Source organism: Callorhinus ursinus, unplaced genomic scaffold (genome assembly GCF_003265705.2).
Source record: "Callorhinus ursinus isolate GAN/ISIS: 27379988/994484 unplaced genomic scaffold, GSC_fseal_2.0 scaffold58, whole genome shotgun sequence".
NCBI lineage: Eukaryota > Metazoa > Chordata > Mammalia > Carnivora > Otariidae > Callorhinus > Callorhinus ursinus.
In genome coordinates, this window is record NW_027397120.1 from 94,355 (window position 1) to 107,534 (window position 13,180).

At 47.8% G+C, this 13,180-nt stretch overlaps 1 protein-coding gene across 4 annotated transcripts in view; it reads right to left on the reverse strand.

The window, feature by feature from the left end:
* Positions 1-4,655, reverse strand: part of LOC112830415 (cytochrome P450 2C44-like) — a 20,245-nt gene extending 15,590 nt beyond the window's left edge. For 2 of the 4 annotated variants that reach the window (XM_073884729.1, XM_073884731.1), the window contains exons 1-3: positions 4,562-4,655; positions 3,573-3,824; positions 1,223-1,385 (exon numbers count right to left, since the gene is read on the reverse strand). In XM_073884729.1, coding sequence (XP_073740830.1) covers positions 1,223-1,385; positions 3,573-3,812 — 403 coding nt within the window. In that variant the 5' untranslated portion in view covers positions 3,813-3,824; positions 4,562-4,655. The remainder of the gene's footprint in view (positions 1-1,222; positions 1,386-3,572; positions 3,825-4,561) is intronic. The other 2 variants (XM_025880212.2, XM_073884730.1) reach the window with 2 other exon arrangements.
* Between the last annotated feature and the right edge of the window lie 8,525 nt (positions 4,656-13,180).

Here is a 13,180-nt window from a genome sequence, read left to right on the forward strand (position 1 = left end):
TCTCTCTCTCTCTCTCTCTCTCTCTCTCTCTCTCTCTCTCTCTCTCTCTCTCCCTCTCTGACAAATAAACCTTTAAAAAAATGAAAACTAATCACAGAACCACATCAAGCTTTTCAAACTGAAAAATAGAATAACTAAAGTTAAAAACTCAGTGTTTACACACAACCGAAGACAGAACTTCATCCACTTCTGAAGTGCAGAAGCACACCTTTGAAGGGAGAGACCAGATGCTACAGAGTACCTGCTGTAGACTTCCATGTCTATACAGTTCAAACCCAGGAAAATTAAACTATGGTGTTAGTTGCCAGAGTATGTGGGAGAAGGCAGAGAGTAATGTTCAGGGAGAGTGCAAGAGGGGACTTCTGTGGTGCTGGAGAGTTTATTCTTTCGTCTGAGTGATGGTTGCACATGTGGGTTCACCGTATGGTTCCCACTGAACTATATGTTTGTGACTTTGTACTAACCCCAGAAAATGGTTCAAGTGTTCTCTGAGTAATAGACACAAGGCTTAAGACTAAGCTGGTGACCTGAGAGAGGTCAAGGAATCTTTCCTAATGTAGAAATAAAGAGACAGCAGTGGGCAGGATGGGTGCTGATGCCGCCAGCCTTGGACACAAAATGTGGCAGCAGGACATCCAATTGAATTCTTCTACTCACCAACCACCAGTCGGCATGAAGGAAAGGAGGGCACTCCTGTGGATGTGAAGACTCAGAAAATATCCACACTCCCCCTTGCTCACTAGGGCAGTGCTCCCATGAAACACAAAGAGAGCACAGAAACAGGGGTCTGCTCCCTTCCCCTCTTGTGCACTGCAAGGCCTTTCCTGAAACCGACCCTTTCATCCACAGAAAACCTAGCACAATACCTACTATCCAATGGCACAGCAACTCTGCAAGAAAGTGGACATTTTAATCCTTCTAAAAATGAAGACCTGTCACTCAGTTTGAGTAACTTGCACAAATCACCTGTGTGACGATCTGCCACCCTACAACCTCCCACCCCTTGAAAAAGCCACATATTCTGGAACAAGAAATGGAGGAGAATGGAAGGAGAGAAAGAGCAGGTAGGTTGGGTGTCATGGGCTGGGCAGAGCTATGATGGGGTAACTGAGGTACCACAGCCCCAGCACCACTGCCACAGGAAGGGCTGTGGACCACAGAAATGGGCAGATCTGAGGCCCAAAGGGAAGTGGCCTGGCTGCCGCTCTGCACAGACGCATACCGTATCCTCTGAGGGCATTATCCATGATGGGGAACCTTCCTCTGCCTCCAAAGTTGACCGCCTGACCGCACAGGGCATCCTTCACAGCCTCGTGTCCATGTAGCACGATGATTGGATGGGGGCCCAGACGCAGTGAGTACACAGGACCATACTGTTCAGCCAGCTGGGGAGAGTGGCAAGGCACACCTGAACAACTGGCCCAGCTCCTGGACGCACAGGGGCAGTTAGAAGTGAAGACACTCCCTCCCAGAAGTCCCAGTGTCTAGCCAGCACCCTCCCTATCAGTGTGCCCCAGCCAAGACTCGGGGCTGCAGACAGGGGGCCACACTGACCTGGGGGCGGGGTGACAGGACCCTGTCTGTGCAGGACTCATACTCTGGCCTCTCGACCTCTTGAGCCTTTCCTTAATCCCTTCCTTTATTGGAGAGAACAAATTCTTACTAAGTATTCGACAAATACTAGGTGCTACACAGTGTCTCAGGACTGGGGAAAGGCAGGGCACGGCAGGAAATTTATCTTCTTTGATACATTCTAGTAGGCAAGACATAACGGTCAAGTCTAGAGTATGCTTGAGTGCAGACATGCCGATGGGAAACACCAGTAAGGCAGGGCGGAAGGCTGGGGGGTGGTCTCATTCTTGAGAGGTCACTAGGGAGGTTCTCCTTGGAAGGCAGCATTTTAACACCAAGAAAGGAGGGAATGCCAGCCAGACGGATATCTGTAGGAATAGTAGCTCCTGCAGGGGGATCACCAAAGCCCTGAGAATTGAGGGTGCCTGGGGTGGGAAAGAGTGGGAGGCCAGTGTCCGTGGTGGGTGACAAAGGGCAGGAGAGCGTGAGAGGCAGTGTGGGGGGTTAGGTGGTGGGAGGATGGGGATGGGGGAGTGGGAGGTCCAGGTCCCATGAGGCCTTTCCTGTGTGTCAGAGAGGGACACTGGCTGCTGAGGGCATGGGCCCTCCCCTCCAGGGTCTCCCTATGTGGAGCATGAACAGAATGGAAGGAGGGGCATCTGTGGGCAGGAAGCTATGTTGGATTGATCCAAGTACAGAGAGAAGGCCGGGTTCCTGATGTCTTTTCTAGGTAAAGTGAGGGGTTTGCTGGTGGCTGGGACATGGTGGGAGAGGGCAATCAGGATGACTCCTGGCCTCTGGTCTGAGCAGTGATGAGAACCACTCCTTCTAGACAGGGGAAGGCAGGGAGAGGTGGCAGGAGCACAGTCCATGTCTGTCAGTGTGAAGAGCCCATGAGCTTCATGGTGCAGGTGCTGAGGAGCTCTGGGCTGTTGGTATGGAAGCTGTAGGACATGCTCTCTGATAGTTAGGTTTTCTCAGAGAAATGGGAGTAGGAACAAAATGGGGGTGGGAGGGGATGCGGCTGGAGGTTTGAAGAAATAGGAGCAGCAGGAAAGAGTTCCCTAAGAGAGTGGGAGGAGGGAAGGAGGGGACATCCTGGGGCTGCAGTTTCATGAAGGGGCCCCAAGAGTTTAGGGACCCTTGAGTAGGGCCACCTGTGTCCTCCTGAGCCTGGCCTGGCAGAGGCACAGACTCCGGGCAGGGAGAGAGGGGAGCAGAGTTGATACCAGGGAGAGAAGCACATGACTGGTAGTAGAATCCCAGCCAGGCTGGGACACGAAGGTGCCCAGGTGGGCATTGGAAAAAGTGGAGCGCCCACAGCCGTCTCTCCATGAATGAGGATAAGGGATTCCATGAGGGCCCTGCAGAAGCTTCTAGACCACAAGGCAGTCAAGGACACGTCCACCCACCTCTCTCTCCCTCACTCAGGTCAGAATCCACCTCTGTCTGAGGATTCTGATCCCCCCTACACCCCTCATAACCCTTTCCAAGTGGAAGCCCTTGATCCTTGCATCTGGGTCTACAAGGTGTTGGACTGATCAAAGGGCAGGAATATGGAACCAACATGCTGACAGGTCTCACTGGAGTTGACCTTGAGATCCCACAGGTGCAGCTGGAAAGCCAGAGGGGTGCTGGGCACTTTGAATCATGATGATGGGGTGCAGTTTTGGCAATGACCACCCTGTGGATACACTCCTCACTCAACAGGTGCCCCGTATATTATGATCTTAGGTCAGTCAGACTCAAAGCTGAACAAAACAGAGTCCCCCACTCCTCCCTCCCACATCAGAGACTGTTAGAGGGGCCTTGGAGAGCCATCAGTCAAAAATGGAAACATTTTTGAGGGGTCACCACTCCTGGTCTCTTCAAGAGGATCAAATAAACAGAAAGTGGGATATTCTAGCACAACTGAAAGAAACGAACACACCCCCCACCCAATGTTAGCTGGGAAATCTGAGTAAAGCACTTATACCAACCCAGGGAGCAATTGGTCATACCTGAGGGGGTCTTACCCTGGAGAGAGAGGTGGGCAGGTCCCAAAGTTTCACCTGCAGGATATTCCCAATGATGGGAAGAGGAGGAGGACCAGGCGGGAGCAAAAGCCCATGAGTGCCTTCTCTTCTCCACACAAAGATGAACAGCAGGAAAGCCACACAAGCCACCAGGAAGGTGGGCAGACTGAGTAGAGCCATGTCACCGTGTATGCGCGTGGAGCTGGCACTGAGAATGTCAACCATCGTTGGTGCCTGCTGTTGAAGACAGTTTGTCATGATTGCAAATCAAGTGTACAGGAGACCCACATGCTCCCTTGAGCCTTGCTTAGAAATGTGATTGGTTTGGCATCTTTAAAGTCACTTCATTCAGACTCTACACTGTCCCCAACAGGGTTCCTCCTCGTCCCTTTGTTTTTCCCCCCACCTAGTCATCAGTTTGACTCTTCTCCCAGAAGAGAAAGAAAACCCAAAAGGGAAAATTTGGGTATCTCTTGGTGGCTGCCAGACTGAGTCCTGCTCCAGCAGACACAGCAGGCAGGTGGAAGAGGGTCTTTAACTGGATCCCCTGACCCCCGCTTCTTCCCAACCACATCCCACCTGATCTTCTCTATCTTGGGCGTTGGTGGTGCCTCCACCTGTGGCACCCTCTTCTCCCTTCCCACTGGGCCCCTACATTACCTCTGCCCGGTTCAGTCCATTTAGGACAGAGCAGTCAGAATCTCCTTTAAAGACAGAGATCAGGCCAGGTCATTCACTTGCTGAAAAACCCGCGATGGGTTCCCAGGTATTTACCTGAGGGTAAAACCCCAAAGCCTTAGAAAGACCTCCAAGAACCCCCCCCCACAGCCTGCACCTTGCCATCCTGTCCTGTGGGACCTCCCAGCACTCAACTACCAAGAATGGTCCATGCAACGTGGGTGGCCTCCAGGGCAACTTCCCTGCCCTTTCCTCTGCTTGGGATGATGCCCATTCTGTATCTTCTGCAGACTCACCTGTACCTTCAGCCCCCAGCTTCTCCCTTATGCTCGCCACATCAATCTTGCCTTCTCTCATGTTTTAAGTGGTGATTGTACATTAACTTTGTCCACTGCGTTTGGACAGAGACCTTGGAATTCAGGACAGTGGGCTGGCATCCACTTCACTTTGGACCCTGGGATGGGGTCCAGCATCTCATGCCTCTACTGGGCAGGTGCATTTCACAACCCCCCTGGCATCCTCCATCTCTGGCACCTTCCATGGTTCCCTAACTCTTCCTCCTTTCCATCCCACAGTGGGCTGCTTCTTCATTTCAATTGGCATTTATTTGGTTATCAACAAGATTAAACAATTAGTATTTTTAGGTTTATGGGCCATTTGTAATATATGAACTGTTATTTGCCCATTTTTCTAATGAGATATTTACCTTATTGATTTTTCAAGATCTTTTTTTTTAATTTTATTATGCTATGTTAGTCACCATACAATACATCATTTGTTTTTGATGTGGTGGTCCACAATTCATTGTTTTTGTATAACACCCAGTGCTCCATGCAATACGTGCCCTCCTTAATACCCACCACCAGGCTAACCCATACCCCCTCCCCCTTCCCTCTAAAACCCTCAGTTTGTTTCTCAGAGTCCATCGTCTCTCATGGTTTGTCTCTCCCTCCGATTCCCCCCCTTCATTTTTCCCTTCCTTCTCCTAGTGTCCTCCGTGCTATTCCTTACGTTTCACAAATAAGTGAAACCATATGATGATTGACTTTCTCTGCTTGACTTATTCCACTTAGCATCATCTCCTCCAGTCCCATCCATGTTGATGTAAAAGTTGGGTATTCATCCTTTCTGACGGCTGAGTAATATTCCATTGTATATATGGACCACATCTTCTTTATCCATTCGTCTGTTGAAGGGCGTCTCGGCTCTTTCCACAGTTTGGCTATTGCGGACATTGCTGCTATGAACATTGGGGTTCAGGTGCCCCTTCTTTTCACTACATCTGTATCTTTGGGGTAAATACCCAGGAGTGCAATTGCTGGGTCATAGGGTAGCTCTATTTTTAATTTTTTGAGGCACTTCCACACTGTTTTCCAAAGTGGTTGTGCCAACTTGCATTCCCACCAACAGTGTAAGAGGGCTCCCCTTTCTCCACAACCTCTCCAACATTTGTTGTTTCTTGCCTTGTCAATTTTTGCCATTCTAACTGGTGTAAGGTGGTATCTCAATGTGGTTTTGATTTGAATTTCCCTGATGGCTAATGATGATGAATATTTTTTCATGTGTCTGTTAGCCATTTGTATGTCTTCTTTGGAGAAGTGTCTGTTCACGTCTTCTGCCCATTTTTTGACTTATTTGTTTTTTGGGTGTTGAGTTTGAGAAGTTCTTTATAGATCTTGGATACCAGCTCTTTGTCTGTAGTGTCATTTGCAAATATCTTCTCCCATACTGTGGGTTGCCTCTTTGTTTGTTGACTGTTTCCTTTGCTGTGCAGAAGCTTTTTATCTTGATGAAGTCCCAAAAGTTCATTTTTGCTTTTGTTTCACTAGCCTTTGGAAATGTATCTTGAAAGATTTTCAAGATCTTTATGATATAGTCAATTTTCAAAAAAGGCAATAACACCTTCATCTCTCCAAATAATGTGCACATTAAATTACTGGACATGTTCCCCAAATTATGTATCAGTTTGTCATATTTCCTGTCAGGATATTCAAGACAATGTTTTACATGAGAAATAATGACCATTTATTCCTTTTCTGGCATTTTAAATTAAAGTTCATTTTTTAAAAAGCTAAATCCTCATTTTAACTGGGGAAACAATGCAAAGATAAGTGAAGAAAGTTACTACCTTTCCCACCTCTCCTCCGGACTCACCCCTGCAAAGTCCCTAGGGTCAGCAGCCAGCCACACATTGCTCCTTTTGGCCACACGTATAGATGCATGGAGGTGGGGTGAGGGAGCCACTGCTGCTGGATTATAAAACACAGGGCCTTGCTAAGGCACCTGGGTGGCTCAGTCAGTGAAATGCCTGCCTTCAACTCCACTTGTGATCCCAGCATCCTGGGATCGAGCCCAGCATAGGGTTCCCTGCTTACTGGGGAGCCTGCCTCTCCCTCTGCCTCTGCCCTCCTCCTGCTCATGATCATGCTCTCTCTTAAATAAATAAAATCTTTATTTTTTTATTATTTTTTAAATTTTTCATTATGTTCAGTTAACCAAATATAGTACATCATAAGTTTTTGTTGTAGTGCTCAATGATTCATTAGTTGCTTATAACAAAATAACAAAAAATCTTTAAAACAAAAAACAGGGCCTTGCTGTTCCACTCCCCTACTTTCTTTTTTTTTTTTAGATTTTATTTATTTATTTGAGAGAGAGAGTATACACACAGAGGAAGAGGGAAAGTGAGAAGCAGAAGCAGACTCCCCACTGAGCAGGGAGCCCACTGTGGGTTTAGAGCCCAGTACCCTGAGATCATGACCTGAGCCAAAGACAGATGCTTAACCAGCTGAATCATCCAGGAACCCCTTGCCTACTTGTTTTTATTCCCTCACCAAATATTTCTTGGGCATTCTCTTTGATATCAATGAATGTAGATTCTGGTCATTCCTTTAAATGCTGCACAATATTCCATGGTGTGATACATGATAAAATAAAGGAAATTTTCAACTTCTAATGTTTATGGGCCCTGCTCCTGGGCTCCCAGGGAAGCCATACTTGAACATTTACCAAGGTCAGAATGACTGGGCAAAGTCTCACAACATGGCTCTATTTCTGCCCCAGCACACTTTGTACATCAGCTTTGTTTAAAATATAACCAAAAGGGGGCATTCCAAACACAAAGATAAACAAAAGGAAGAAAGCTCACTTGTTCCTGTAAGATTAAGGTTACACAGGTCCTTACACACCAGAAGCTAAAGATGAGGTCAGCAACTTTTTCTGAAATGCCCTTTGTCTGATGACTTGTAACTTTTTTTAAAAAAAATTTATTTATTTATTTTTTTTTTTTGACAGAGAGAGACGCAGCGAGAGAGGGAACACAAGCAGGGGGCGCGGGAGAGGGAGAAGCAGGCTTCCCGCTGAGCGGGGAGACCGATGTGGGGCTCGATCCCAGGACCCCGGGATCACGACCTGAGCCGAAGGCAGACGCCCAACGACTGAGCCACCCAGGCGCCCGAACTTGTAACTTTTTATGTAAACATATAACCCTGTACCAAATGTTCTTCCATGGAGCGTCCTCTTCTCTGTGAATATCATGTTCCCCAGGCAGCTGTCTTCACTTGGGCTCAAATAAAACTCTTCTTTTTAGAGATTCTAAAAGATTTGTTCATTTTTGTATCGACATATACCACACCCAATAAACTGTTCCCCCAAGAAGGTACGTTTGTGTTGTTTCCAGTTTTCTTGCTTGCTTTTTGCCCACAGTAAAGGACACTGTCTTGAGGATTCTCTCACATAATTTTCATTTCCTGTTGTTGCTATTTCTGTGGTTCCCAAACCCAGAATAATTGGGTCAAAGGGTCTGTATCATTTTCCTTGGAGGAGGTTCTGCCAGATTACTTTCAAGAAGGCTGGAGCAGCCCCCTCTCATCCACGCTCGTGTGTTCCCCACTTGCCCACCTTCCTGCCTCAGTGGGTCTCAGGGGATTGGCCTGGAGGAGAACCGTGCATCAGTCACTCCATTGCCCTGATCTGCATGTTCCCATTGACAAGTGTAAACATCTTCCATGTGCTCACTAGAATCAAGGTTGCAATTTCCAACCCTTGCACTCAAATCCAGGTGTGCTTTGTTCTTATTTCCACAGAACACGTTCCCAACCTGAGAATGCTGGTTCAGAAGGTTTATGTATCTTTAAAATATAATTAACTATTTAATTTCCTTATCTATTAATTACCTGTCCATTTTCCTTGTCCATCTTTCTCCTGGTTGTTTATCCTTTTTTTTTCCAAATTGTATGTGTTCTTCACATGTAAGGGGATTAAGTATTTGCTTATCATGTGAATGTATATGCACAATCTTCCCTGTGTGGTTTCATTATGCTGGCTTTAATACAATCAGATATATCTATCTTTTTTAATGGCTTCTGCATTTTCTGTATTGCTTAGCACAGATTTGTTGGAATTGCTTTCTAGATTTTCTTCATGGATAGATAGATGAATAGATATTCTTTTAAAATATGCTTTCAACAGAGTTGCTCCAGCATCTTGTGAAGAAACTGCGGGGACTCAGCTCCTGCCTGCCCTTTGGTAGTGCATCAGGGGTTGGCTCAGATCTCCTGCAGCAGCCCAGCACCTGCTGTTGACCACTGATGCACACAGACAAAGTATGGTGCTGAGTCTGGGTCAGCAGAAACTGGCTCCTGTCATATAGCATGTGTTATGGGGTAACATCAGTGTCCTGAAGCCCTCCCCTTTTTTACTGAAAAACTGTCCACTTCTGGAATCCAAGTGATGATGGTATATGAAATGCTTTCAAAATAACAGAGTGTCTCTAATGTGAATGGTGCCCATGCACATGGAGCCTCGGATCCCACAGTGTGATGACACACTCAGGGGCCCTGGTACAGAGTGAGTGTCCAGAACAAAGGCTCTGTCTTTGAAAGGTGCTCTCCAACCTTGTACTGGTTCCTAAAAAGTAAGTCTGTATGGTGGAATATCTTACATGCACCAGCAAGTAGAGTTTCTCCAAGCTGGGCTTTCTATAGGAGTTCTGACTTCAGCTGAAGTAAGTGCCTGCTTAAACCAGACAAAAATATGAATACTAATCATTTATTCAACAGGTTTACCAGGTACCTCCTCTGTGCCAAATACCATTCTAGCCAAAAAGGAGATCTTCAGGGCACCAAGCAGACAGAGTGTGGCACCCAGTAATCTCCATGTTGACTTTGGGGACTGTGTTAGAGAGTTTCTCTCAATTCTCTCCTTTGATCACACAATAATTCTGGCAGGTGGCTAATACTACCCTTGAACAGATGTCCAGCAGAGGCAGAGAGTGACAGAATACTTTGCTCAGGACTGCAACTTTAGTAAATCTGGGAGCATGGACTTGAAGTGAGGCAGCTGCAGAGCTAATGGAGGTGCTCCTCTGGAAGGATGCCTCCGTGCTGGGAAGACTGGACCATGGGCCTCAGGCCTCCTGTTTCTCCATCCCAACAAACAGAACCAAATATGTTTTTCAGGAAACCTGGGCCCAGCTTTCCTTCCTGAGTCAGTGCAGATGCGGGAGTCTGCTCTTGATGGGTGACTTCTCCCCAACACACTTGGCAGCAGCAGGAGGACATCAGTGCCCTCGAGCACCTATGAGGGCTAGGCTCTGAAGCCCTCTGTCCACTGCTTATGTGGACACTGGCCAAAAGGTCAGAGAGAAGAGGGCGTGGTATACTTCCTTCTTTCCCTCCCCATGCAGGTGGAACACACTGGGACCACACGGAGGAAACTGTGTGGTGACCTTCACTGCTGCCTTTTGGTGGGACTTGTTGGGGACTCTGGCCACAGGAGAAGTGTCCAGCTCAAGGGGGGCCTCACATGCTGTGTGGAGGTCACCACATAGTCCAGCCCTCAGTTCTCAGTTCTTCACCCCACTTTAGTTCATGTGATGTTATCATATTCCTTGCCTGGTGAAATAACTCAAATATATCATTTTTTTGAAAGAAGGGTTTTTTTATTTTTTTAAAATTAAATTAAATTTAATTTAATTTAAATATAAATTTTATTTATATTTATTTTATTTATTTGTCAGAGAGAGAGAGAGAGAGAGAACAAGCAGGGGGAGAAGCAGGCTCCCAGTCGAGCAAGGAGCCTGATTTGGGACTCCATCCCAGGACCCTGGGATCATGACCCTAGCCAAAGGCAGGCGCTTAACCAACTGAGCCACTCAGGCCTCCAGGAACAAGTTTTTTTTTTTTTTTTTAAGATTGATTTACCTATTTGAAAGAGGGAGGAAGGGAAAGAGGGAGAGGGAGAGAGTGTCTTAAGCAGACTCAGCGCTGAGTGAGAGGAGCCTGATGCGGCTGGATCTGAGGACCCTGAGATCAACATCTGAGCTAAAACCAAGAGTTGATGTTTAACCGTCTGCTTTACCCAGGAACCCCCAGAACAAGTTTATTTTTCATCCCACAACACAAACTCACTCTTTTTAGTCTTTTTTCCTGCCCCCCCCCAAAAAAGAAAAAACAACCATTGGTGTGATTTAGGGACCTCACAAGGAAACTTAAAGAGAGTTCTGCGTTTCTGTGTCTGGGACCGAGGCACTTGGTACAAATCGCTCTTGAAGATGGCAGTGGTGGGGGGCTTCCTCTGCCCTGATGAATGCGCACTCTGTAAATAAAAGTGGACTTCATAAATAAATATTTGTGTTTGGCAGAAAAAACAGTTACGGACTTTGAGAGGGGTTGCAAAATTGGGGCCAAAGTCATTGGCTTGTGTGTGATGGACAGCTGAGGCAAACCCAACGGGGCTGAGCAGGAGGCTCTCCACCCTCACCCCCCCACACCACCCACCCCCACGCTCGCAAGGAGCTGTGGGAGAAGCACAAGGAGTGCAGCGCAGCTCCGGTGCCAGAGGGCCCAGAGGAATGAGACAAAGGCCATCGGGGACCCAGGAGGGGGCTTGCGTCCAGGTTTCAGGATGGGAGAAGATTCGGGGGAGTGGGGAGAATCAACATTAATGCACCTCTTCTTACTAAAACAGTGTGGTCTATGCTCTTTTCATAACCCACTCTCACTTGATGCATGAACATGTTGCTGTGCTGGTAAGTCGTCCTGAACCCGGGAATTTAAGTGGCCGGATGCTTACCGTTTCCACAGCCTGCTGCAGATGACTTTTGGTTTGTCTCCTGTTTCCTCTCACACAGAACCCTGACAAACTCCTTCCTGGTGGAGGCGCGGGAGCACCATCCCACACCTTCCTCTGCTCTGTGACAGGGAGCTGTGAAAACCCCAGACTGAGGACCCACGTGGTCTCCCGATTTCCTGGTGTGGAAGGGCCCAACTCGGTCATAAAGCCCCAGGCACTTCTGGCTCCAATCAGAGCTGAGGAGGGTGCCCCTCCGCCTTCAGCCTCAAGCCACAGGAACATGTCCTCACCCAGCCCAGTCCTGGTCACACCAGGGAACTATGGACGCATCTGTTTCTCTGCCCCAAAGACCCTGTGAGGGGGTTCCCTCCTGAACCAGGCTCTCCCACTTCTTAACAGGGGCTCGAGCCCTGGGTAGTTCTGCGTCAACAGTGGAGAGCTTCCTTCAGATGGGAGTCCTGAACCCGGATGCCTTGACTCCTGAGAAATCATACCTGTGCTGTAACTGACCCTAATCAGGGAAGAGTGTGAGCAGTCCCCAGGAATGTCTGCTGTGCCCACCTACAAGAGAACAGTGTGGAGAGCAGGACACCAGTGGTCAGGGTGGTCAGGACCACCCTCCCCAAGAGAAATCGCTACTAGGTATGAAGAGTCCACTAGGCCTGTCATTTGGGAAAGTGTTGCCCGAAAATTCACATTCAGGTTCGCAGGTAAGTTGGGGATTGCATGAGGGCCCAGGGCCAGAACTGCTTGCTGGGTCCACCTCTGATATGGGGGTCTTCCGTGGGGCCCTCCGGCGTCACGGGTCAACTTCCACCACACCCCAACTCGGGTCTCCAAGGCCGTGCTGGCAAGGGCTGAAGGCTCAAGACTCCAGTGGGGTTCTTGTCAGGAAGCCTTATGCAACACCTGGCCCATCACTCTCAGCCCACATGCACACCTGTACACACTCCTGCTTCCCACAGCAACACCTGTACATGTGCTTGCTGCATGTCACATAGTATGTGCCTCCTGTCACACACACATCACACGCATACTTCATTCATCATATACACACATACAGGCTTCATGTCCCACACATGTGCATACTTGATTCATTACACAAACACACACAGACGTGCGTGTGTGTGTGCCCATGTAACATATACACAGAGTCTTTCTCACTCTGATTCCTCCCTGTTCCTCTGATGGAGCATGCTATGTCTAGTCAAAACTTGATTTTTGTACATGTCATCTGTGAGGCAGGAAATCCCCCCTCCCCCAGTCAACAACCTCACTCCCTGTGGGAACATCTGTGATTTCTGAATTGGACCTGTCCAGTCACTTTCCCCCAGTTTCTTTAGGATAATGGGACTCCTTTCCTAGTGGGGTTGCAGCATCTTGAAGAGGGTTGGCTTTGCTCTGAGCCACTGAGGACACAGGTCATATGCCTTCTCTTATTTCACCCCTGTACAACCTCAAAAACCTCCTCTCCAATTTAACAATATATTTTAGTTTTTATTAAATCTGTCCTAAGAGCAAGTTCTATGTTTCTTTCTTTTTTTTGATGTAGTGACCCACGATCCATTGTATTCATATAACACCCAGTGCTCCATGCAGTAGTGCCCTCCTTAATACCCATCACCGGGCTCACCCATCTCCCCTCCCCCCTCCCCTCTGAAACGCTGTTTGTTTCTCAGAGTCCATAGTCTCTCATGGTTCATCTCTCCCTCCGATTTCCCTCCCTTCATTTCTCCCTTCCTTCTAATGTCCTCCCTGCTATTCCTTATGGTCCACAATTAAGTGAAACCATATGATAATTGACTTTCTCTGCTTGACTTATTTCACTGCAGTCCCATCCG